This window comes from Somniosus microcephalus, chromosome 3 (genome assembly GCF_052327205.1).
Source record: "Somniosus microcephalus isolate GS21.2 chromosome 3, FLI_Smic_1.0, whole genome shotgun sequence".
NCBI lineage: Eukaryota > Metazoa > Chordata > Chondrichthyes > Squaliformes > Somniosidae > Somniosus > Somniosus microcephalus.
This window is the reverse complement of record NC_140989.1, coordinates 283,959,134-283,984,899: the sequence shown is the minus strand read 5'-3', so window position 1 is coordinate 283,984,899 and position 25,766 is coordinate 283,959,134. Positions and strand designations below refer to the sequence as shown.

The 25,766-nt window shown below is 46.6% G+C and overlaps 1 protein-coding gene across 8 annotated transcripts in view; it reads left to right on the top strand.

Moving 5' to 3' along the window:
- The window catches only part of dock7 (dedicator of cytokinesis 7), a 210,576-nt gene that overhangs the window by 119,441 nt on the left and 65,369 nt on the right, over window positions 1–25,766 (top strand). For all 8 annotated transcript variants that reach the window (XR_015077663.1, XM_085982670.1, XM_085982673.1 and 5 more), the window contains exons 22-29: window positions 981–1,156; window positions 7,447–7,533; window positions 9,324–9,419; window positions 10,681–10,821; window positions 11,777–11,890; window positions 13,435–13,605; window positions 14,774–14,913; window positions 15,782–15,951. Coding sequence is in view for 7 of the 8 variants with exons in the window: in XM_085982670.1 (XP_085838796.1) it covers window positions 981–1,156; window positions 7,447–7,533; window positions 9,324–9,419; window positions 10,681–10,821; window positions 11,777–11,890; window positions 13,435–13,605; window positions 14,774–14,913; window positions 15,782–15,951 (1,095 nt within the window). In the remaining variant the exon portion in view is untranslated. The remainder of the gene's footprint in view (window positions 1–980; window positions 1,157–7,446; window positions 7,534–9,323; window positions 9,420–10,680; window positions 10,822–11,776; window positions 11,891–13,434; window positions 13,606–14,773; window positions 14,914–15,781; window positions 15,952–25,766) is intronic.

The following is a 25,766-nucleotide window of genomic DNA, read 5'->3' as shown; positions in this document are numbered from 1 at the left end:
TGCCTGCACCCGGCCGCGGCCCGCGCAAATCTGCTTAAAAATGAGCCCGGCACCTCGGACAAGTGCCGGGCTTGCATCTGTTCCGGGGGGGGGGGGAGAGAAGTCCGGGGAGGGAGCTGCGGGCAGGCGGCCGGCGGGAAAGCGGCCGGCCGCCGCGGGGCCTTTAATGCGCCGGCGCTAACTGCAGTAAGGCACCTCTGACAAAACGCTGGTTGCGGCTGCCACGGGCGAGGCGGCCGCAACTCAATTTCGGAGTTCGGGCGGGTTACCACGGCAACCGGGACGCTGCGCACACCGATGACGTCATCGGTGCCGGCGCAGCGCTACCGGAGCAACGCCGATTTAGGGCCCCAGGGAATTTCACTACTGGCCATAACTCCGGCGCAAGGCCCTCTAGCGCCTCAAATGAGGCGCTAAGGCTACTGAATTTTCAGCCGTGGAAGTTTTCATTCCCCCTTCCTCATGCAATCAGTTACCTAAAGTTTTCCCAGCCCCTTTCCCCCATTACTCGATTTACTGTCCCAGGTCATTGTATACAGGGAGCCCATTTTAATCATATTTATGACTCTGCACCTTGAGTGGGTGATGTGAGAGAATTGGAAAAAGTCAAAATGGTAAAACTTGTGGCATTACTGATGAACTGGAACCAAAGAGCAGACTCTGATTTAACCAAACTGTAATGGCTCCTTCTGTGTTGTTTAATAGTTCATGACTATCTCTCCTTGCACCTTCAGATTAGGCCTATGACCCATCTCATCCTGCACCCCCACGTTGATTAGATGTGTCCCATTTCAACCCAGTTCCCCCAACTGATAGCTTGTGATCCGTCTCATTATATATCCGCCTGATCAAGTTTGTGTCTTGTCTTGCATTGTATTTGTCAGACTGATAGCTCATGTCCTGTCTTGCAGTACAATCTCCTGAATTTACACAGGGGTTTGAAACTGTACGCACTGATCATGATTGAAACCTTGCCACAGGTCCTGGTGGTTGTGTGTTGGGTGGATCTATGCATTATGCTACGATGGCACGTTCAGCAGCGAGGCTGGCCAGCCTGAGCCTCAGTCGGTCCAGGAGTCTCAGTAACAGCAACCCCGACATCTCAGGTACTCCAACCTCAGCAGATGATGAAGTAAGGACAATTATTGGCAGCAAGGTAAACAGTCTCTTTCTACTTGTATACATTGATTTGTATAATGAGGATTTAAGCTACATATAGTGTTCAAAATGAACTTTGTGTACTATTATTTCACATGAAGAGTTCTTTACAATGCTGTAAAACACAATTCTATATATCACAGTAGTTAGAAAGCTTATTGAGGCTAAAGTTACCTTTTTTAATATTCCCTCTCCTTTTTCTAATTGACATACTTTTCTGTCCTATTCTTCATCTCCAGCCCCAGATTTGGATTAACTAATTATATTGCGTGTTTGCAGCACTCTTAAGCCCTGTGATAGGAAATCACTCCAGGGTTGAAATCATGCTGTGTAGTATTACTCTGTCTGCTATTTTAATGAAGGCGTTTAAATAGTTCAAAACCTTTGGGTAAAATTGACATTTTTCGATATGAGTATTGCGTTCTGCGATTTCATCCCTCTGCTTATTTTAATAACAATTAAATTGCTCTATAGCTACCCCAGTGGCTCAGATAGTGAATGAATGCCTAATTCTAAGCCACGCAGATCAGACAAATTTGATCTGTATTCTGTACTGTGTTAGCTTATGGTAGCTGACAATTAGCCTCGTGTCCCTCTGCTAGGTAGAGGGCCAGAATCAGTGAGATTCTTGCTCGTGATCACCATCCTGTGGCCCCTACATGTAGATGTGTGGAAATCACGTGGGGATAGTGCCAAGTTCTATTTTGTTGATCTCTCCCTGCACCCCCTTCAACTTCCACGGTCAAAACGAAGAATGGCTACTTTGAGCAAGTTAACGGAGGGCTCCCCACTTGTGTGGAATCATACCCCAGAAAGAGTCAACATCTTCAGGCGAGGATGGGAGAAAAGTACATTGGTTAATCTGTGGTGGACTCTTTAAATACATTTTCCTTGTAGATTGTGTGTTTTTGGAGAAATTAAGACAACATCCAGCTAAATGTTTTTAAATTCCCTCTCCCATTTGCTTCGTTCACCTGTTCAGGGACTAGATCGCTCCAATTCCTGGGTTAATGCTGGTGGCCCAACTGTCCCATGGAGAAGCCCCCCCAGATCAAGCACTGAAGTAATGCAGGTGGTTTCAGATGCTAATATATCTTATTCAGGACATTATTTTGCAACTTGACTTTTTACTTTCATCCATCTCCCATTATTTTGATTATTTGAATATTTTGGACTTAAGTCTTCTGAATTTCAATAGCATTCGCTTGTGAATAATATCTTTTTTTTAAAGTTATCAGCCACTTTTTTTAAGACCATTTTCCACAGCTTTATGCTTGAGTGCCTGTGCATGCCATTTTATAAAAATGCATGAGATACATAGTCAGTGCATCAACACATGATTGCACGATCTTAAATTATGTATATTGTCACACCTATGAGTTTGTGGGATTTAACAATCCTAAATGAATTCAGGAGCAAGATGTGTTTCACTGTATATTTAGTAAAATAATTTATTTCTGACTATTCAACAGTTGTCTCGTCCCCAAGAACGTTGAAGGTTCTCTGAACTTGCTGTTGTCTCCAGGCTTATTTTGCGTATTTGTACCAGTGCATTCTAGGAAAATGGCACTTAAAACCAACACAATTTAATGGCGTGCAATACTCTTGTATGCCAGACTTAATTCATCACTTGAAATTGCTGCCACCACAAGTAATAAACCTGTGACCACCAGTACTTCACCTTAATGTTGCACAGCCCAAAATGCAATCACCTGACATAGCACAAGTTTGAAAGAACAGAATTAGTAATTGTACTGTTTTGTACAGTTTATGTTTAGTTTAGTTTGAAAATATCTCATGTCCACTTTTAAGCTTTACTGAAATCCTAGAGACATTACTGCAACTGAAGAGAAGCATCTTAACCTGTGCCTCGTGCAGCATACTCATTAGTCATCAATCATCATCATTTTATGGACAAAAAAGTTGATTTATTTTATTATCACAGCATCCAGCATCTCTACGCGCTTAGAAATGTATTATTTGGTGCAGTGTTTAAACAGGAGATCAATATAAATCTGTTCTCCAGTTTAGAAAATGCGTATAAACCTAGTACGGATGATTTCAGAAAGGCTTCTCTTGTTGGCCTTGGTCAAACACTATCTGCAAGTAGTCTGCTTTTTTTCTACCAGAGGAGAGTATATGTGACCGTGGGATGGGGCTAAACATGAGATGGAAATAAACTTCAAAATAGGGGTGGAGAAAGGAGTGAAGGGGAGTCTATCTGCAGCCACAATTCCTGATATGGTGAGTCCAAGACCAGTTGGTGCTGCGTGAGAGCCAGACACTACTTCCACAGAAAGATGAAAATGGACAGCCACGAGGCTTGTGGACAGTAGAAAGGAAACAGAACTTTTTAATCAAGTTAGTTTACATGTATATTTCATCACTAATGTATGGAGCTCAGAGTTGGATCGTTGTTTGTGTTACATATTCATCAAAATGTACTTTGTTCATGATTAGACCTATATTCTTGGGAGTTGTATTGCAGAATACCTAAGCACTGAATGACACCGAAGGTTCATGTGCAAAATCAGTCTTTCAAAATTGGATGTACTGTAATTTCACATTTATAACTGATCCCCTGTGGAAAAGAAGAAAGGTTGTATACCGTTCTAACATCTAAATTGTAGAAATATGCCCAGATTAATATCGATGGACAAGAAAAACCAATTTGTTTTTTTTAATTTATTTTTATTGAGAAACCTGGGTGATGGGTCAGAAGATTACCAAGATCGAAAAGAGTAAAATAGAAGATGAGGTAAATCCGAAAATAATGATTAGGTGACATTACATTTGGGTTTTAAAAGCATGAAGATTGTAGGACATAAGAACATAAGAAATAGGAGCCAGGAGTAGGCCATACGGCCCCTCAGGCCTGCTCCACCATTCAATAAGATCGTAGCTGATCTACCTCAACTCCACCTTCCCACACTATCCCCATATCCCTTGATTCCCCATGAGTTCAAAAATCTATCGCTCTCTGACTTGAATATACTCAATGACTGAGCATCCACAGCCCTCTCGGGTAGAGAATTCCAAAGATTCACAACCTTCTGAGTGAATAAATTTCTCCTCATCTCTGTGCTAAATGGCTGATCCCTTATCCTGAGACTATGACCCCTAGTTCTAGACACTCCAGTCAGGGAAAACAGCCTCTCAACATCTACCCTGTCAAGCCCTTTAAGAATTGTATACGTTTTAATTAGATCAATTTCACATTTCCCTACATTATACTCCACCTGCCACCTTCTTGCCACTCACTTAGCATGTCTATATCCCTTTGCAGCCACTTTGCGTCCTCCTTACAGCTTACTTTCCCACCTAGCTTTGTATTGTCAGCAAAATTCGATACATCACACTTGGTCCCATCCTCTAAGTCATTGATATAAATTGTAAATAGCTGAGGCCCAAGCACTTGTGGCACCCCACTAGTTACAACCTGCCAACCCGAAAATGACCCATTTATTCACACTCACTGTTTTCTGTCCATTGAGGGATACGGTAACATAGTGGTTATGTTATTGGACTAGTAATCCAGAGGCTTGGTCTAATGATCTAGAGACACGAGTTCAAATCCCACCACGGCAGCTGGAGAATTTAATTAAATAAATCTAGAATATACAGCTAATATCAGTAGTGGTGTATCAGTAATGGTGACCATGAAACTACTGGATTGTTGTAAAAACCCGTCTGGTTCTCTAACGTCCTTTAGGGAAGGAAATCTGCTGTCTTTACCTGATCTGGCAGATATGTGACTCCAGACCCACAGCAATGTGGTTGACTCTTAACTGCCCTCTGAAATGGCCAAGCAAGCCACTCAGTTGTACCAAACTGCTACAAAGAGGTGTACTTACAGCACTGTGGGAGTACCTTCACCACATGGACTGCAGTGGTTCAAGAAGGTGGCTCACCACCACCTTCTTATGGGCAATTAGGGATGGGCAATACATGCTGGCCTTGCTAGCGAAGCTCACACCCCATGTATGAATTTTTTTTAAAAATTCTCAAGTCTATGCTAATGGCCCAGAAATTCGGGTCGGGGGCTTCCCGCGGGTGCAAGCCCCCGACCTGCACTTACCTTGCGCGCCGGCCGTTGAGCTGTGGGCCCCCGTGGAATTCCGATCTGGAGCCTGGTCCAGCTGCCGGCGCGCAGTGCTTGCGTATCCCAGGGGCGCAGTTAGTTCGATGCGTCCCCTGGGATCACGTGGGCCATGGAGAGCCAATCGGAGCAGGGAATGCTCCATTCATAAGTCTGACAGGAAGTGCTGTCAAACTTAGAAATACTACGGGCCCCAAAACATCACTAAATCTTCAAATAATTTTTTTTTTAAATCACATTTTTTAAATATAAACTATAAATTACATGAAATAACTATTTTAAACAATAATTTAAATTTTTGAAAAAAATAATTTTATATTCTAACGGGGCTAAAAATAAACTTACCTTTCTTTAAAGTATTTAAAAATAATAAACCTGTGGAAAAAATGTTTTAATTTTAATTAATTCACCACTTACCTTGTAAAAAGCAGGCCTTACGCACTATGGGAGTACCTTCACCACATGGACTGCAGTGGTTCAAGAAGGTGGCTCTTTTTACATGTCTAACTTCTGGAGACTTACCCTCCCGGGAAAACCTGTACCTCTGAACCCCTGCTTTCAGGGGAACGGAAGTGCCGGTTTCCCGCGCATGCGCAGTGCATGCAGGAAACCGGCACTTCCATTGAGCTTACGGGTGAGTACCCCGTGCGTGCTTACGGGTGAGTACCCCGTGCGTACTCACCCGTGGAGACCCGAATTTCTGGGCCAATATATTACCCCCAATCCCATTATCCCTATTCTTGTGTAAGAACCTCTTGTGTGACACCTTATCGAATGCGTTTGGAAAATCCAAATATACTACATCCACTGGTTCCCCCTTATCTACCCTGCTGGCTACACTCTCAAAAAACTCTAATAGATTTGTCAAACACGATTTCTCTTTCATAAAACCATGCTGACTCTGCCTAATCATATTATAATTTTGTAAGTGCCCTGTTACCACATCCCTAGTAGGAGGAAGAAAAGACTGAGGGAGGCAAAGAGCTTTCCAATTTTGAGGTTCTGGATAAGAATAAGAACATAAGAACATAGGAACTAGGAGCCAGGAGTAGGCCATTTGGCTCTTCGAGCTTGCTCTGCCATTCAGTAAGATCATGGCTGATCTTTAAGCTCAACTCCACCTTCTCGTACTATCCCCATATCCCTTGGTTCCCTTAGTATCCAAAAAACTATCGATTTCTGTCTTGAATATACTCAATGACTGAGCATCCACAGCTCTCTAGGGTAGAGAATTCCAAGGATTTACAACCCTTTGAGTGAATAAATTTTTCCTCATCTCAGTTCTAAATGGCTGACCCCTTATTCTGAGACTGTGACCCTCTAGTTCTAGACTCCCCAGCCAGGGGAAACGACCTCCCAGCATTTACTCTGTCAAACCCCTTAAAAATTTTAGACGTTTCAATGAGATCACCTCTCATTCTTCTAAACTCTAGGGAATATAGGCCTAGTCTACTCAGTCTCCACATAGGACAATTCCCTCATCCCAGGAATCAGTCTAGTGAACCTTCGTTGCACTCCCTCTAAGACAAGTATATCCTTCCTTAGGTAAGGAGACCAATAAGAAACTTAGGAGGAAGAGAAAAGGACAGTAGAATATCAGTGACCATAGTAGTATTTATTAAAATAGAAACATGAACATTTGTGATGTAGAGAGTGAGTTTAGAGGCCAGAGAGAAGGAATGTTTTATCAACATGTATTTATGTGTATTTTAAAACAATATATACATACTGATTACTTGATCCACATCGAACAAGGAAGAATAAAATTAACTGGCTTGAAGGTGAGGACGTAGGTAATAGACTCAACACAGATGATGCACACAAGAAATACTAGATAATAGTTTGTTTAATGTGGACATTAGTGGAGTACTTTGAACAAAAAGTACTCTGCCTTGACATTCAATCCCCTTTTAAGACAATTAACATTCTCAGTAAAACTTCATGAGAAGCAAAGCAAATGTCAGAACTTAATACATGATTCAAATCCTTGTCCTGCTCTCAATTTAGTTTTAGACATAAGTAAAGGTGATAACCCCTATTATGGATGTGAAATTACCGTAATTTTGTTTAGGATATAATTTGGTTGCAGGCATTCTATGCTTCCAACTCCTGTGTATTTAAATTAATACATTCATTTGTGCCATGTCTGACTTCACCAATCTGTTACCAACATTCATTCCACTCCATAGGCGATGGACCGAAGTAATCGCATGTCATCGCATACCGAGAGCACAAGTTTCTTACAAACGTTAACAGGAAGATTACCAACTAAGAAGGTAGCGCACAGTACTGTTGTGTGAGCTGAGTAAGGAATGTGGGATAAATCTACTCCAGGAAGTCTTGAATGCCAACTCTAACTCCGCTTGCTCAGATCTAGGAGATTACTGTCCAGATCAAGTTGATCTTTGCTGTAGAATTTGTAGTCTGCAGCATCCTAACCCAGTTTGTGTGTTGCATGATGCCTAATTACAGTGCTAGATTGTCGCAAATAATCAGACTGTTTGCGGTAGCCTGATTGAAATCACACAGAATTGCAGCCAGTTTTAAGCAGAATTTTTAAAAAGTTTTTTTTTAGCTGATATCAGATTAGATGATTCAACATTGCTTGTGCAGCTTGTTATTAATACTGAGGCATGTTCTCAACAAATGGAGATTTGTAGCATATTATAGACACTCATGGTTAATTATAAGCTGTGACCAAAGATTGTACAACATACATTTGAACTTTTCTTTTACAATTGCATCAGTGGCTGATATTTTTGATGCATATATGAGATTTAATTTTGTAATGGGGATTATTAAAATTCCTTCAACAATGGAGACAATTATTACATTTCATAGCCTGCAGTAGGACAGTTCTCCCCTTACAAATGTTGAGTGGAAAAATTGAATCTTCCCTTATTCAATGAGTAAATGCACCACCCAGAGGTGTATGAAGTCACACCAATCTAGAAAGTCCCAGTTCCATCCCTGGTCTGTGCTGAGTTAACTGATCTCCGTCAGGGCAACAGTAGGGGTGTTACAATTTGCCTCCCTGCCACAGTTCGTGTTCTTTTGCTATTCAGTGACCCTGCTGCAAAGTGTTCTTATGTGGATGGTGAGTAAAAGTAGGATCCAGCTTAGATGATATAGCCTCATAGTCAACTTGCCTCCCAACACTGCTCTGGGCTCAGGCATGAAGAAGGCCATTAAGACAAAGTCCTATGGAGCTGTGTCTAGGAAACAGTAGTACAGTCCATAGCAGGAAAAACATTTCAGAATTTCTTCTGCTGGAGAGGAGAAATTCCCAACTTATGGATCAAACAGTGAAGGCTGCTGGAGATCTAGCAAATCAGATTTGCAGGTGGAAAAGAAACCTTTATTTGTCTTAAGTTATGGATCTATCTTGCAGATCTGATATTCAGTGAACCTCATCGTGTCAAATGGAGGTCCTCATTTTTCCCCAATCCTGGATGCCAATCATGGCAATTTAATGGGGTGTAACCCAGTGTCACACACAGAATCACACAGAATCTACAGTGCAGATAGAGGCCATTTCGGCCCATCGAGCCTGCATCGACACATATCCCACCCTATCCCTGTAACCCCACGTATTTAACCCCCTAACACTAAGGGTCAATTTATCATAGCCAAATCAACCTAACCTGCACATCTTTGGACTGTGGGAGGAAACCGGAGCACCCGGAGAAAACCCACGCAGACACAGGGAGAATGTGCAAACTCCACACAGACATTAAAATTCTGAAGCTGCTTCCTCCTCCCTTTATCGCCCCTACCTTCCAAGTATGGACGAAGAGTACAAAATTTCATGGGATCCATTGCTCCTATAACAAAGCTACACCTTAACACTCAATATTTTACAAACAGATTCTGGATATTGTACATAAATAGACATAGGCATTTCATACCAAAATTTAAACCAGAACTGAAAAAATTCCCAGATTGGAAATACTAAAGTTACCATCTAGTTGTGATGGTCGAGATCAGGCAGCATGAATATGTTTGTCCTTATTCTAGAATATTATGTAGTAAGCATTTTTAATTCTTATTGTGTTGTGTGACTCAGCTATTGCATGAGGAGTTGGCCCTGCAGTGGGTTGTGAGTAGCGGGAGTGTGCGCGAATCTGCTTTACACCAGGCCTGGTTCTTCTTTGAATTAATGGTGAGTAAAATAGTGGTTAAACAAGATCTTTGTGTAAGGTTAAATCTTAAGTTTTAACATTTAAATTCCACTAGTTATTACTGAAGACTTCATTCTTAGCTGTAAAAGAAGCGTTGGCGGGGGTGGGGGGGGGAAGAAACATGTTCTTTGTTTTATTGACCTAAATTTTGAGTGTACCCCTGATTCTACCCCCCAGCCCCAACCAGAATTTCCCCAATCGCAAGCCACCTTCATACCCCACTAACAGTGAAGTGATTCCGCAATATGAGTAGGATCCCTGTATTCTGAATTGACTTTGTTTATAATGTGAATTTGCAGTTGCCCTAAAGTCCCATTCCATTACCATTCTGACTGAGGGCCTTCCCGGTTGATGGGGGAGGCCCACTCAGGCAATAAACGATAAAATTGCACTGCTGATTCGTATAATAGGTTGAGAGCTCGGAGCAGAACTACTTCGAGCTGGTGTTCTTTGTTTCCGGAAGAATGTACGCTACCTAGTTTATATTAAGTAGGGCTGCCTCTGAAGGCAATGCTGTAATATAAATTGAGTATTGGGGCTGCTTTGAAGATGTGTAAGGGGTAGCTCATGGGACGACTGTCTCTCAGTTTTTTCAATTTCCCTTTGGGGAGTCATCTATTGGCTCCATCTGTCTTAATCAACAAACATAGAAAAATTGGGATGATTAAGTATGATTCTAGGTATCAAGAATCTGAATTTTGAGGGAGAGTTCAGGAAATTGAGTTTGATTTCTTTCAAAAGAGAAGACTTCAAGATGACCCAAATGACATTTGCAAGATTATGACAGGAATTGACGAAGTGCCTCCGGGCAAATTGTTTAAATTCCAAGTTTAAGTACCAGGAGACAAATTTATGAGTAAACCGGGACATTAGGTGGAATTTTTCCCCCCTAAAGAGTAATAAGGTTGTGGAATAAGTTACCAGGGAAGGGCATGGAAGTGGACAGTACAAGTGCATTCAAGAAACATTTAGATATGTTTTTTGGAGAGAGAAGCGACTGGGAGAAGTAATGTAAGGTAGGTAAAGTGGGGTTGAGATATAACCAAAAAGCGATGGGCTTTTTGGTCCAAATAGCCTTTTCCTATTTCCAAAAGTTCTTGTATTAATTCTGTCTCCATACCTTCCCCGTTAGGTCTCTTGGCGCTCATTTCATAGAGACCAAAATATACTGAAAGTTCTTTAAAAAAAATTAAATATATATCTAGAACTAATGCTTTATTTAATGTGCTATTGATTGAACAGGTGAAAAGCATGGTGCACCATTTATATTTTTCTGACAAACTTGACATTCTGAGAAAAGTTCGATTTCCAGAAAGATTCATGGATGACATTGCTGCGCTGGTTAGCATGATTGCAGGGGATATAGTTACAAGATTTCAGAAGGTAATGACTGAATTCATTCTTATTTCAATTTTCACACACATGATCGTATAGACCAGGTAGAACCAAATTTGATCCCTGGTCTGTGGTGTGTTTACTGATCTCATTCAGGGCACCAGTTGGGGTGCTTCTGGGTTAAGGAGGAGAAAAGACAGCCAGAACTTCTGCTCCTGATTGTTATCCAGTAAGTCCTGAGTGAACATAAGGTGACAACACAATTTGGGTTTAGTTGTGATTGTGCACTACAGTTTGACAGGATGTTCACAGAAATCACAGAAACCTCACAGTACAGACAGAGGCCATTTCGGCCCATCGAGCCTGCACCGACACATATCCCACCCGATCCCTGTAACCCCTACACCAACACATATCCCACCCTATCCCCGTAACCCCACGTATTTAATCCCCCTATCACTAAGGGTCAATTTTTATCATAGCCAATCAACCTAACCTGCACATCTTTGGACTGTGGGAGGAAACCGGAGCACCCGGAGAAAACCCACGCAAACACAGGGAGAATGTGCAAACTCCACACAGACAGTCACCCGAGGCCGGATTCGAACCCGGGTCCCTGGCGCTGTGAGGCAACAGTGCTAACCACTATGCCACCGTGCTGCCTCTCATTGTCTGGGCTGAAGCAGGAAGAGTGGCCATATTGGACAGGGTACGGGATGGTGGCTGGCAGCCATGGACCTGTTCCCAATACAAGCCAGTGCCTTCAGAAAAGGAGGGAAAATTGGGAAAACCGAAAGAAAAGGATGGGAATGGCAGTTAACCCAGTCATTAGACCGATCCCTAACATTGGGCAAAATGTAACCCAGTCAGTGTTGAACTCAGTCAAAACCAATGAGAAATTTTCAGGACGTATTTCAGCATGTGTCCTGTACAAGTATTATTCACTAAGTTAAGAGTTACAGAAGAATTCTGATGGTGTAACTGATTAATCCTTTATTTTTAGGATATAGAACTGATTGAGAGACTAAACATCAGTCTTGCATTTTTTCTCAACGACCTGTTTTCTGTGATGGATCGTGGCTTTGTCTTTTCCCTAACCAAAACCTATTGGAAGCAGGTAATGGACACAGTGACCACCTACCTTTTCAGGGTGTAAAGAACATGAAACAGATTGTGACATATTAAAAATAGATTGGCCCGGATTTTGCGGTGGTTATGATGGTGTGCTCTCAGAGAACGCCGTCATACTGCCTATGAAATCCACCGCAAGTTCGGGATTTAGCGCGTGTGCTGGAAATCCTGAACTAAATCCCGAACTTGCGGTCTGTCAACATATGCATTGACAGTTCATCCGCTCCGCCACCGAAAACCTAATTGTTGCCGCAGAGTTGGACTAATTACCCACCAACTGCCTAGCAATTACGTATGGATTTTTTACGGCTGGTGAAAACAGGCGCAGGGCCTGTTTCCACAGCGTAAGGGGATACCCGAAATGAAAAAAATGCTTTTTAAAAAAATTAAATGGCTTAAAAGCTTTAATGAGAAGCAATCCTATGTTAAAGCTGCAGGTTTTTTTAAAATAACGTTTACGTTTCATAACTTTCTGCACAGTGCACAGTATTTGTTTCGAAGTGGGAATTTTGAGAAATGAATTAGATTCCCATGATAAAAGCTAAATCTGTATGTATTTTAAAGGCTGTAGTAATGAAGTAATGTTGTAATTTAAATGAATGAAAGACAGTCTGTTTTCTGATTTGAGGACCGTGCCCATGTGATCCCAGGTACGCTTCCGCACAGGCTGCGTCCCTGGGATCCGTGGGCCATTACGCTGCCCTCCTACTCGCTGCGTCAGAGCGCAAGTTTACGCAAGCGGGCCACCAGCAGGTAGGTGCGTTTTCATTTCGCAGGTCGACGGTGTACTCCGGATGTACGCCGCTGACCAAAATTTTTGGCCCATTATTTAAAGATTTTTCATAACAGGCCAGCAGCCCAGAGGGTAAAGTTGCTAGTCAGTGTAATGCTGAGCCATACAGACCAGGAAGATCCCAGATTCATTCCTTGGTCTCTGCTAAGTTGGCTCATGTCAGCCAGGACAGCATCTAACCCACGCTGCATCTGACTTGCGAGAGCTTGATCCTGCTGCTAGATGCATTGAAATGGAAAATGCCCTACTCGCACCCACTAACTTCCTTTGCCTAAATAAGAAGAAAATGAAAAATATCTTGGATGAAGAAAATCAAATTGTACAGGGAACAGCCAAGTCAGTTCCAAATTATTAGGTTATCCTTACTATGAGCAAAGTTTAAAAAAATATATATACAGTATAATGAAATTGATATTAAAATTATTCAGTTAGGTTAATAGAAAGAGAGAACTTGCATTCATAGCGAATCTTTCTTTCATGTTCCCAGGATATCCCAACGTGCTTCACAACCAACAGATTACTTTTGAACTATAGTCACTGTCAGCAAATGTGGCGACAATTTGCACACAGCCAAGTCCCCCCAAACAGAAAAAAACATTTATAGTGACATTGATAATATCTTGAACAGTTTATTAATTTTGATTGAATTGTGGATATGTGCGCTTTAGGTTCATTTAGTCATTTTTACAGTGATTTATATTTAAAAATTCGTAATTACTGTTTGTCTATTTGTGTAGGTTTCTTCAAAGCTTTATGCGTTACAGACTCCAAGTATGCTTGTGTCACTGAGATTGGACTTCCTGCGAATCGTCTGCAGTCACGAGCACTATGTCACACTGAACTTACCATGCAGTCTCCTTACGCCTCCATCCTCCCCATCCCCCTCTGTATCTTCTGCAACTAGTCAGGTAGAATTCCTCATTGGCATGTGATATTGAAGCTTTTTTTTCAGAAAGCCTTTGACAAGGTACCAGACAGGAGATTATTGGATAAGACTAAGGGATGTGGAATTAGAGGTAGGGAAGCGAATTGGATTAAAAATTGATTAGAAGGGAGGAAACAGAATTAAAGCTAAGGGCAGTTTCTCAGAATGGTTGGAAGCGTGTAGTGGTGTCCCACAGGATTCTGTTGCGAGACCATTTCAGTTCATTGTGTGCATTAATAACTTAGATACAGGGCTAAAGGGAGTGGGCTCCAGATTTACAGATGACACTAAAATATGAGGCATAGTAAATAATTCTGAGGACCAAAGGAACCTGCAAGGAGATATTGATAAGATGTCAATAAATGTGAGATAGTAAATTTTGGAAATTAAATAAAAGTAATAATTGTACTTTAAATGTAGAGTAGAGTAATGTGGAAGAGCAGAGGGGTTTGGGGGTTCACAAAACATTAAGAGGAGTACCTCAAATGAATAAGACCATAAAAAGCTAGTGGAATACTGTGGTTTATGGCAAAAGGTAAAAAAATAAAAGTGAGGATGTAATGGAGAATCTATATAAAACTTTAGTAAGACCACAGTTGGAGTAGTGTGTACCATTTTGGGCTCCACACTATAGGAAGGATGTTGAAGAAATAGAGAGGCAATAATGCAGATTCACTAGGATGCTGTCTGGTATGAGAAAATACAAATACAAAGAAAGATGTAAAAAATTAGGGTTTTTCTTAGAACAGAGTACATTACAGCGGTGATTTGATAGCGGTGCTTAAAATTGTGAAAGGATGGGAAAGAGTAGATAGAAACAGGATATTTCTAGTAAATGGGTCTAGATTGAAGGGATATGGATATAAGATTAAATGTAAGAGATCGAGGACAGAGAAAAGGAAAAACTACTTTACACATAGGGTTGTGAGGCTGTGGAATGCACTACCAGAGTTAATGATTGCAACAGCTACCAAGTCAACATTGAAGACTAGATTAATAGATGGTTCAAGGAAAGGGGAATAAAGGGATGTGGGAACAAGGTAGACACATGGGATTAGGACTACTGCTTGTGTGAAGGATAAATATGAATTGGTTGGGCTGAACGGCCTGTTTGCATGTTGTAATTTATTCTAATCTGTTTGATTCTCCAGAGCTCTGGGTTTTCTACAATTGTTCAAGACCAGAAGATTGCAAACATGTTTGAGTTGTCAGTCCCATTCCGCCAGCAGCACTACCTGGCAGGACTTGTACTCACTGAGTTAGCGCTTATTCTAGACCCAGAGGCAGAGGGGTGAGTTGGAAAAGATTCATGTTCATAGTGTGTTTGCACACTGGTTGCTATTGCCTGTAGCCATATGTGTCAAAAAAATCTCCTTAGAGGCAGGGGGAGGGGTTAAGCTTTCCTCTGTGCACCAAATGCAGCAAAAGAGCACAGCTATGTCTCCACTAAACCTAGTACACTGGGAAGTTTTTGGTTACCGGCCCACATTGAGCCTTTCTTTATTGGGATTTCTGTGACCCAGGAGAGGTTTAGGGAGGGATTTCCAGAGCTTAGGGCCTTCGCAGATGAAAGCACAGTCGCCAATGGTGGAGCGATTAAAATTGGGGATGCTCAAGATGCCAGAATTGGAGGAGCGCAGATATCTTGGAGGGTTGTAGGGCTTAACTTCAGCATTAACTTTGGCTGGTAAGTCAGCTCCTTCATACTGTTGGGCTCAGAAGCCCTTCCAAGGCAACACCAAAGCGTCGTTGATGCTCATTTATGGAAAAAAAAATGAAAGTTGGCAGAAATGGACAAAACAAAATAAAAGATGTTGATGTTAATTATAATTTAATTGGGTGTGTACTTCTCTGAGATTCTCACCAGCTCTGGTTTGTTAATCAGCCCCTTCAGCTCTTGCAGTGAAATCTTACCTGTTTGTCCCTTTGCTTCCAATTTTTTAAAGCGCTGTGACTTGTTTAAAAATGTGTCCTGGGACAAGACTGCCTCTGGAGCTTGGGTCCTGCCAATGAATCTCTTTCTTTAATGGGTATCCTGGTGGTGGCAGGATTCTTTACCACAGTAGGAATAGACACTTGTCAGAACTTGAGCTGATAAAAAATATTACCATTATGCTGGTGGTTTGGATGGTTTTTCACAATGATCTAACATTTTACAGCTTGTTTGGATTACACAAGAAGGTTGTCAACGTTGTTCATAACTTGCTGTCGAGTCATGACTCAGATCCCCGGTATGCTGATCCAGACGTGAAAGCTCGTGTGGCAATGTTATACTTGCCAATGATTGGCATTATAATGGAAACTGTGCCGCAGCTATATGATTTCACAGGTAATTTAGCCTTTTGTTGCGTTTCTTCAAAACTGTAGAGAAACTGCTTGGTGCAAAGGATAGTGAGATTTGTTAGAATATAGAAAGTGGGTAATTGGAAGTCCATCGTTACCCTTGAGAGTGGCCAGTCAAAGTATGGACAGTAGCAAGTTGCACTTATATAGTTCATTTAAAATAGAAACATACCTCAAGGTGATTCACATAGATATCGAAAAAATGGAATGGGTTGCCAAAGGAAATAATAGATGGGGTGATGAAAAGCGTAGTCAAAGAAGGGTCTTAAAGGAAAAAAGCGAAGGGGAGAGGCGGATAGGTTTATGGAGGGAACTCAAGAACATGGAGCATAGGCTGCTGAAGGCATAATCACCAACGGTGGGAGGAGGGATGCACAAGAGGAAGGAAGCAGAGGAACAGAGATTTTGGGGGAGTTGTAATGCTGGAGGAAGTTAGAGAGATAGGGAGGGCAAGGCAACGGAGTGAGTTAAACACAATGATGAGAATTTAACATTTGAAATGTTGGTGGGCCAGAGCCATTGTAGATCAGCAAGGACAAGGGTAATGGGCAAGCGGGACTTGGTGCAGGATTAGAAACAGGTCACAGAGATTTGGATAACCTGAAGTTTGTGGAGGATGGGAGGCCAGCCAGGAGAACATGGAAATAGTCGATTATGGAGGTGGCAAAGACATGGTGAAGGTGTCAGTGGCAGATAGGTTAAGACAGGGGCACAGTTGTATGATGTTACGGAGGTAAAGCAGGCAGTCTTTGTGATGGAGAGGATATTGGGTCAGAAACTCAGCTCAGGGTGTCATCCACTTTGGACTTAAAAAGGATAGAACAGGGTACTAGAATATAAGAGCAGGGCGGTTATGATGGAGCTGTACAAAACGCTGGTTAGGCCACAGCTGGAATACTGTGTGCAGTTCTGGTCGCCACACTATAGGAAGGATGTGATTGCATTGGAGAGGGTGCAGAGGAGATTCACCAGGATGTTACCTGGGCTGGAGCGCTTCAGCTATGAAGAGAGAATGGACAGGCTGGGGTTGTTTTCCTTAGAGCAGAGAAGGGGGACCTGATTGAGGTGTACAAAATTATGAGGGGCATAGATAGGGTAGATAGAAAGGAACTTTTCCCCTTAGTAGAGGTCAATAACCAGGGGGCATAGTTTCAAGGTAAGGGGCAGGAGGTTTAGAGGGGATTTGAGGAAAAACCTTTTCACCCAGAGGGTGGTTGGAATCTGGAACTCACTGCCTGAAAGGGTGGTAGAGGCAGGAACCCTCACAACATTCAAGAAGCATTTAGATGAGCACTTGAAACACCATAGCATACAAGGCTATGGACCAAGTGTTGGAAAATGGGATTAGAATAGATAGGGCTTGATGACCGGCGCAGACACGATGGGCCGAAGGGCCTCTTTCTGTGTTGTATAACTCTATGGCCTAGAAATTGGGTTGGTAGCGCCGGCGCTGAGCGCCTAAAGAGACCTAGAATTGGGGCGAAGCGAGCGCTATGAGGATAGCGCCGACTCAGAAATTGACTATACATTTAGCGCCTGCGCTAAGTGTTTGCACGCGCCCGCGAGCGCAAGCACATCATGACGTCATTTCAGTGTGCAACGCCTTTTAGGAGCGCCTGAGCGCATATTGGGTGGCGCCCGGAGCCTTAGCACCCAGCGCTATTAGTGACAGTTCGAAGGAGGGCTAACAGGCCCTTCTCGGAGTAGGGCGGCGCTATTTAAAGGGGACAGCTCTAGTGCAGAATCTTCTGCCACTTGGCCTGCTCATTGCGATCGCTGCTGGAGAGAGTTGGCGAGCTAATGTGGAGCGGAGTTCTGGGATTTGAGCTTTACAGTACTTGGGACCTTCAACCCTGTCCGAAGCACTTGCAGCACTACACCTAAAAGCCTTTTGACCAACTGGCATCGGAATGGGAGCTTGTTTGGAGGGCGACGGCCTCATCGCCCAACACTGTGAAGGGGCAGAGAGACGGCGGGAGAGAGGGCCGGGATTGGCCAGAAGGAGGAGGGGCAATGGAGGTCGGCCAATCCGACGGGAGGCTGCGAGGGTCTTTAGGCAGCAGGTGACAAGCCTTGACATGTCGGAGGAGCAGTGTTTGCGAAGGCTCCGAATCTGGAGGGACATTGTTACTGATCTGTGCCACCTGCTTGGTCAGGATCTGCAGCCGCGTGAACGCTGCAGAACCTCTCTGTCCGTGATGGCTACACTGACTGAAGGCCTCCATTTTTATGCCAACGGATCCTTTCAGTCAGCCATTGGGGACAATGCGACTGTCGCTCAGGCTGCAGTCCGCTGTTGCATCCGGCAAGTGACAGATGCCCTTTATAGGCGAACACGTCCATTCATTACCTTCCCTCGGACCCTGCACAAGCAGGCGGAGGAGGAGGAGTATGAGGAGGAGGAGGAGGAGGAGGAGGAGGAAGAGCAGGCGGAGGAGGAGGAGGAGGAGGAGGAAGATGGAAGGGCTGCTGAAAGTGGAAGGTCCATTCGTCAGAGGCTCCTCTGGACTCGTCTCGGCACCCCTGTGGCGGAATGATGAGAGTCTTACCTCATGGGCACTTTGGATGTTTGAGGGCCTCTGCATGCCAGCATCACTGAAAGTAGTCACATGCACCAAGCAACATTTAAACTTCTGTTTATTGACACGATGCGCCATCAATTACTCAAAAGACTGAGGTTAAGCGAGTAACAACCAGGCTTTTATTAACTAAAGAATGAAGGTCTTGTCTCGAGTGGTCGACCCGTCCAGAATACTAAGGGACTGGGAGGTAGTCACTTATATACCTGGAATAGTGGGAGGAGTCAGCCGAGGCATGTCCAGACCTGTACCTAGTGGAATACACATACGCATACAGACAGGTATAACAGTGGTTTACCACATTCACCCCTTGTTTAAAAATGAGTCCGGCGAGGTGAAGTGTATTTAAAAGTTCGTGTATTGGAGTCTCTCCGGAGGTCTTGTCTGCCGCTGTGATCGACGTGGCGACGGCAGGGGTGGTGGAGCTTCCGGCGTCGCGTCCCGTGTAGGCTGGGGCCCTGGAGTGTAGTCCTCGTGGGTGACGGTCCAAGGCGAGCCGGCTGCTGGGGTTGGATATCGGGTCGTGGGGGGGGGGGTGGTAATGGGTAGTGGGTTACAGCGGTCCCCGAGGGTGCGAGGTCTCGTATGGAGACTGTGTCCTCCCGCCCGTCCGGGTACGCAATGTAAGCGTACTGGGGGTTGGCGTGGAGGAGGTCGACCCTCTCGACCAGGGGGTCCGCTTTATTGGCCCTCACGTGTCTTCTCAGTAGTACCGGCCCTGGGGACGTCAGCCATGGCGGTAACGATGTCCCCGATGTGGACTTCCTTGGGAAGACAAACATTTTCTCGTGAGGGGTGGCATTGGTGGCAGTGCAGAGCAGTGACCGAATCGAGTGGAGCGCATCGGGGAGCACCTCCTGCCAGCGGGAGGTCGGAAGGCCCCTAGACTTTAAGGCTAGTAGGGCGGCCTTCCAAACTGTTGCATTCTCTCTTTCCACCTGTCCGTTCCCCCGGGGGTTGTAACTGGTGGTCCTGCTTGTGGCTATACCCCTAGCGAGCAGGTACTGGCGGAGTTCGTCACTCATAAACGATGAGCCCCGGTCGCTATGGATATAGCTGGGGAAACCGAACAGGGTGAAGAGGCTGTTCAGAGATTTAATGACCGTGGCACTGGTCATGTCCGGGCAGGGGATAGCGAACGGGAAACGGGAGTACTCGTCAATGATGTTGAGGAAGTACACATTGCGGTCGGAGGAGGGGAGAGGCCCTTTAAAATCGACGCTCAGGCGTTCGAAAGGGCGAGTGGCTTTTATCAGGTGGGCTCTGTCTGGTCTATAAAAGTGCGGTTTGCACTCAGCGCAGACTTGGCAGTTCTTGGTCATGGTCCTGACCTCCTCGATGGAGTAAGGCAGGTTGCGGGCCTTGATGAAGTGGAAGAACCTGGTGACCCCCGGGTGGCAGAGGTCATTGTGGAGGGCCCTCAGCCTATCGATCTGCGCGCTGGCACAGGTGCCACGCGATAGGGCATCTGGGGGTTCATTGAGCTTCCCAGGCTGGTACAAGATCTCGTAATTGTAGGTGGAAAGTTCGATTCTCCACCTCAAGATCTTGTCATTTTTGATTTTGCCCCTCTGCTTGTTGTTGAACATAAAAGCAACTGAACGCTGGTCAGTGAGCAGGGTAAATCGTTTTCCGGCCAGGTAGTGCCTCCAATGACGCACAGCCTCCACAATAGCCTGGGCCTCCTTCTCGACCGCGGAGTGTCTGGTCTCCGGGCCCTGGAGGGTTCGTGAGAAGAATGCCACAGGTCTCCCCGCCTGATTAAGGGTGGCGGCCAGAGCGAAGTCGGACGCATCGCTTTCCACCTGGAAGGGGTTGGATTCGTCCACTGCGTGCATGGTGGCTTTGGCAATGTCCTCCTTGATACGGTGGAAGGCCAAGCGGGCCTCTGCCATCAGGGGAAAAGAGGTGGTTTTGATCAGCGGACGGGCTTTGTCTGCATAGTAGGGGACCCACTGAGCGTAGTAGGAAAAAAACCCTAGGCACCTCTTCAGAGCTTTTAGGCAGTGGGGCAGTGGGAGTTCCATAAGGGGACGCATCCAGTCCGGGTCGGGACCGATGACCCCGTGTTCCACAACACAGCCAAGGATGGCGAGGCGGTCTGTGCGGAATATGCACTTCTCCTTGTTATATGTCAGGTTCAGGAGTTGGGCGGTGCGGAGGAATTTCTCAAGGTTTGCGTCATGGTCCTGCAAGTCATGGCTGCAGATGGTCACATTGTCTAGGTAAGGGAAAGTGGCCTGCAGCGCGTTTTGATCGACCATCCGGTCCATCTCCCTTTGGAAGACGGAGACCCCGTTGGTAACGCCAAAGGGAACCCTAAGGAAGTGATAGAGGCGGCCGTTTGCCTCAAAAGCAGTATACTGGCGGTCTTCAGGGTGGATGGGGAGCTGGTGGTACGCTGATTTCAGGTCAATGGTCGAAAAGACGCGGTACTGCGCGATCTGGTTGACCATGTCAGCTATGCGGGGGAGTGGGTAGGCGTCCAGCAGGGTGTAGCGGTTTATTGTTTGGCTGTAGTCGATGACCAGGCGTTGTTTCTCGCCGGTCTTAACGACCACAACCTGGGCTCGCCAGGGGCTGGAGCTGCCCTCAATAATCCCCTCCTTCAGGAGCCGCTCCACTTCGGTTTTGATGAAAACCCTGTCCTCGGCACTGTATCGCCTGCTCTTTGTGGCGATGGGCTTACAGTCGGGGGTGAGGTTAGCAAACAGTGGGGGGGGTGGGACTCTGAGTGTGGAGAGGTTGCATCTGGTGCGCGGCGGGCAATTTGGAGGCTGCTGGCTGCGGACTGTGAGTGGGGGGAGGGGGCCACCGTACGCCAGCGTAACGCTTTTGAGGTGGCACTGGAAATCCAACCCCAGTAGGACAGCAGCGCAGAGGTCGGGCAGGACCAGGAGTTTAAAATTATTGAACACAGTCCCGTCTACTACTAGTGTCACCACGCAGTAGCCGCCAATGTCCGCTGACTGGGACTCGGAGGCAATAGAAATCCGCTGGTGCGCAGGCAGGACTGGGAGAGAGCAACGCCGCACCGTGTCGGGGTGGATGAAGCTCCCTGTGCTCCCGGAGTCAAAAAGGCAGTTTATTGCATGGCCGTTTACCTTAACGTCCATTTTGGACCGAGCTAGTTGGTGCGGTCTCGTTTGGTCCAGCGTAACAGAGGCCAGCGTAGGGGTCGGTGTGTCGCTGCGGGTATCAGATGGGGGGGGGGTTGGCGGTCTGCTGCGTCCCGGCTGGTGTCCAAGATGGCGGCGTCCATGATTCCCATGTGGCTGGAGTCGTCCAAGATGGCTGCTGCTGCGGTGGTTCGCACATGGTTGGGGAGGCCCAAGATGGCGGCCCGCACGGCCCACACGCGGCGCTGTTGGGGGCCCAAGATGGCGGCTCGCACGGCCCACACGTGGTGCTGCTGGCGTTCGGGGTGGCTTTGGCCTTGCAGACGCTGGCGTAGTGTCCCTTTTTCCCGCAGCCCGAGCAGGTCGCATTCTTCGCCGGGCAGCGCGCTCTGGGGTGTTTGGCCTGGCCACAGAAGTAGCATTTCTGGCCTTGGGATACTGCTGTCTGGCTTTGGGACACTGCTGCAGTAGTTGGGCCGTTGTTGGGCTGTGGCTGGGGTGGCACGGTGCTATGGGGCTGTCCTACCGTGTCCCAGGTTGTTGTTCCCCGCGGCGTCCACGGTGCAGAGGAGTAGGCTTCCATGCCCCGGTAGGCTGCGTCCAGCGTTAGTGCGATTTCGGAGGCTTTGTTGAGGGTGAGGTCACTCTGCTCCAGCAGTTGCTGTCGGGTGTAGTTGGACCTGTGGCCCGCTACGAAGGCATCCCGGATCAGTTCCTCCGTGTACTTAGCGGGCGTTACCGCCTTACACCCACAGGCCCGGCCAAGCACGGACAGTGCTTGGAGGTATTCCTCAGTCGATTCCCCAGGTTGTTGCTTGCGACTCCCCAGAAGGTGCCTGGCGTATACTTCGTTCACAGGGCGCGTGTACTGGGTCTTGAGGAGCTGGAGGGCGGCTGTGTACGAGGTCGCGTCCCGGATGACTGAGTACACTCGGTGGTTCACCTTGGAGATCAGGACAGACAGTTTGTCCGCATCCGTTACGACCGCAGTGGAGGCAGTCAGGAATGTCTCGAAGCACGTGAGCCAGTGAGCAAACTTGGTGGAAGCGTCCGCTTCCCGACTGTCCAGGTCCAGGCATGCTGGTGTGAGGATCTTCTCCATTATAAAAAATTTAGTTAATAAAATTGATGCGCCATCAATTACTCAAAAGACTGAGGTTAAGTGAGTAACAACCAGGCTTTTATTAACTAAAGAATGAAGGTCTTGTCTCGAGTGGTCGACCCGTCCAGAATACTAAGGGACTGGGAGGTAGTCACTTATATACCTGGAATAGTGGGAGGAGTCAGCCGAGGCATGTCCAGACCTGTACCTAGTGGAATACACATACACATACAGACAGGTATAACAGTGGTTTACCACATGACACAAAAGTCTTTCATTACAGCTAAACAACGTAAAGTGAGCAGAAACCATAACTGCCAAAATAAAAGTGACCTGTTCGGCAAAGCAGCAAAACTGAACAAAAATCTGCACCTATAACAGCAGGTGAGGGTGTCCGTGAATTTGGACAAACAAACGTCTCAGCACCTCCCTCTACAACTGGCCCCTTGAGGGAGAACGACTTGTCGTTCGCGCCCGGCCCCTTCCCTCCCTGCTGCTCCTATGTAATTGCACCCCAGTGGCGGCCTCAAGGCTGGGGGACGCTTGCCGACTGTCTGGAAGCGCAGAAGCCCCTGAGGTACGGCTTGGCCGATCTCTTGGCTTGGAGGGTGCGGACGCGGGATGCTTGCTTTGAGCATGGCTGGGAGCAGTGTGGCCTGCAGGTGGTGGCAGCTGCAATGCAGGCGTCCCAGCGCTGGCATGTGCAATGGTCTCCTGCCGAGAGAGGACACCTGCACCATGGTCGGACGACACACTGGGTATCTGAGGGGAGCGGCTCGGCTCATCCGCCACAATCGCAGGCTCCACGGATTCCTGGCCTTGTACGGGAGTGGAAGGGCCCGGGGTGATCCTATCTGATGCAGAGAGGGTGGCTGCAGTGAGACATCGCGTTGCGTCAATCTGGCTGTGGAGGAGCCCAGCAAGTGAATGCGTGGCAACAGTGAGGACCTGTGTGCCAGGTGCCAGTGCTTCGGAGAAGGCCTGGACAGTTCTTCCCATGGCTTCGGACAAGGCAGGAGCCGACCGCTCCACTGCCTCGGACAAGCCCTGCACAGACCTTTCCAGGGATTGTCCGAAGCCCTGAACAGTCCTTTCCATTGCCGACTCAAAGCCGTGGACAGTCCTCTCCATTGTTGGGCCGAAGCCCTGGATAGTCCTGTCCATTGTGGCCCCGAAGCCCTGGATAGACCTGTCCATTGTTTCCCCGAATACCTGGAGAGACCTCTCCATTGTTGCGCCAAAGCCCTGCAGGGTCCCCTCCATTGTTGCCCCGAAGTCCAACATACTCCTAGCCAATGAATCTATTGACTCAGGCATCTTCTCCACTGCAGCCATCAGCTCCGTGTGTCTGACCCGGGCCTGTTTGCTCATCTCTGCCAGGCGCCGGACCTCATCTGCACTCTGTGCAGCAGTCATGACGACCTGCCTTGCCCTGCGGGGAAATGGTGGCCGAACTTGCCTATCCCCCCTGCGTTGCTCCATGCCGCTTGGTCTGGCAACTGGTTCATCCTCAGAGCCACCCCCCCTCCCCTCCAGGGGACTACTATCCCCAGTCTGCAGATGTCTCAGCTCCCCGGATTCTGCAACGGCTGGTCCTGATTCCTCCTGGTCCTCGCCTCCGGTGGCACTGGCACTGGCAGCTTCAGCGCGTTGAGCCCGAGTTGGTGCTGCTTCATCTGAAAGTGGGAGGTGGAAGAGTGGCTTTAGCAAAAGGACAGCTTTGCTGAAAGGCATGCCAGATTGCGGCATGGCTCTGACATGGCTGCACACTGAGGATGCATGCTGGCGGGGGGACCAAGTGGAAGGCAACAGGTGGAAAAGGTGAGAGTCTTACCAGGGAGGAGGCCCAGCATCTCGTGAAGTGGTGCGCCGATAACAACCTGGCCCTTAACATCAAGAAAACCAAAGAAATCATTGTGGACTTCAGGAAGTCCAAAGGCGGAAGTCACACCCCCATCCACATCAATGGGGCTGTGGTGGAAAGGTTGGACAGCTTTAAGTTCCTCGGAGTCCACATCACGGAAGACCTCTCCTGGTCCCTCAACACCTCCTCTCTGGTGAAGAAGGCCCAGCAGCGCCTATATTTCCTAAGGAGGCTGAAGGGATGTAACCTGTCACCCCTGATCCTCTCCAACTTTTACCGCTGCACTATAGAGAGCATCCTGACAAACTGTATCACAGTATGGTATGGCAGCTGTAGCTACTATGACCGGAAAGCCCTGCAGCGGGTAGTCAAAACTGCCCAACGCATTACCGGCACCCGGCTACCGACCATAGAGCACATATACCAGAAACGCTGTCTACGGAGGTCACGGTCCATCATCAAAGACCCTACCCACCCCAGCCACAGTCTGTTCGCCCTCCTGCCATCTGGGAGACGCTACAGATGCATTCGCACCCGTACGACCAGATTTAGGAACAGCTTCTTTCCCAGGGCTGTCATCCTACTGAACTCCACAAATAAACTCTAAAGCCTGCACATCTGCCAATGCACTTTATTATGGTTATGTTTATGTTAATATACTACAAGCCAAATGTATGTTGAATGTTTAAATGTCCTAATCCAAATGTACACTCTCGGGAGCCGCAAGCCTACATTTCGTTGTACTGCACTTGTGCACTAACAATGACAATAAAAGTTGATTTGATTTGATTTTGATTTGATTTCACTGTCGGTAATGGGGTCGGCAGATGCAGTGGTCACTGGACCAGACAGATGTCCTCCAAGTATCTGGTGCACTCTCTCCTCCAGATCCGTGAGAGTGACCACTTGTGCAGGTCCGCCACCGGTTCAACGCTGTTCTTTTCTAATCTGCGCCATCTTCAACTGCAGGGGAAAGAAGGGGAGGTTCTGTTACATGAGGCCTTGAGACATCATCGCATGCCCCCCATGGTGCAAGAGCCCTTACATGACCCTTGAGACATCATCGCATGCCCCCCATGGTGCAAGAGCCCTTACATGAGGCCTTGAGACATCTGTCCATGTGTCTGCCCAGAAAGG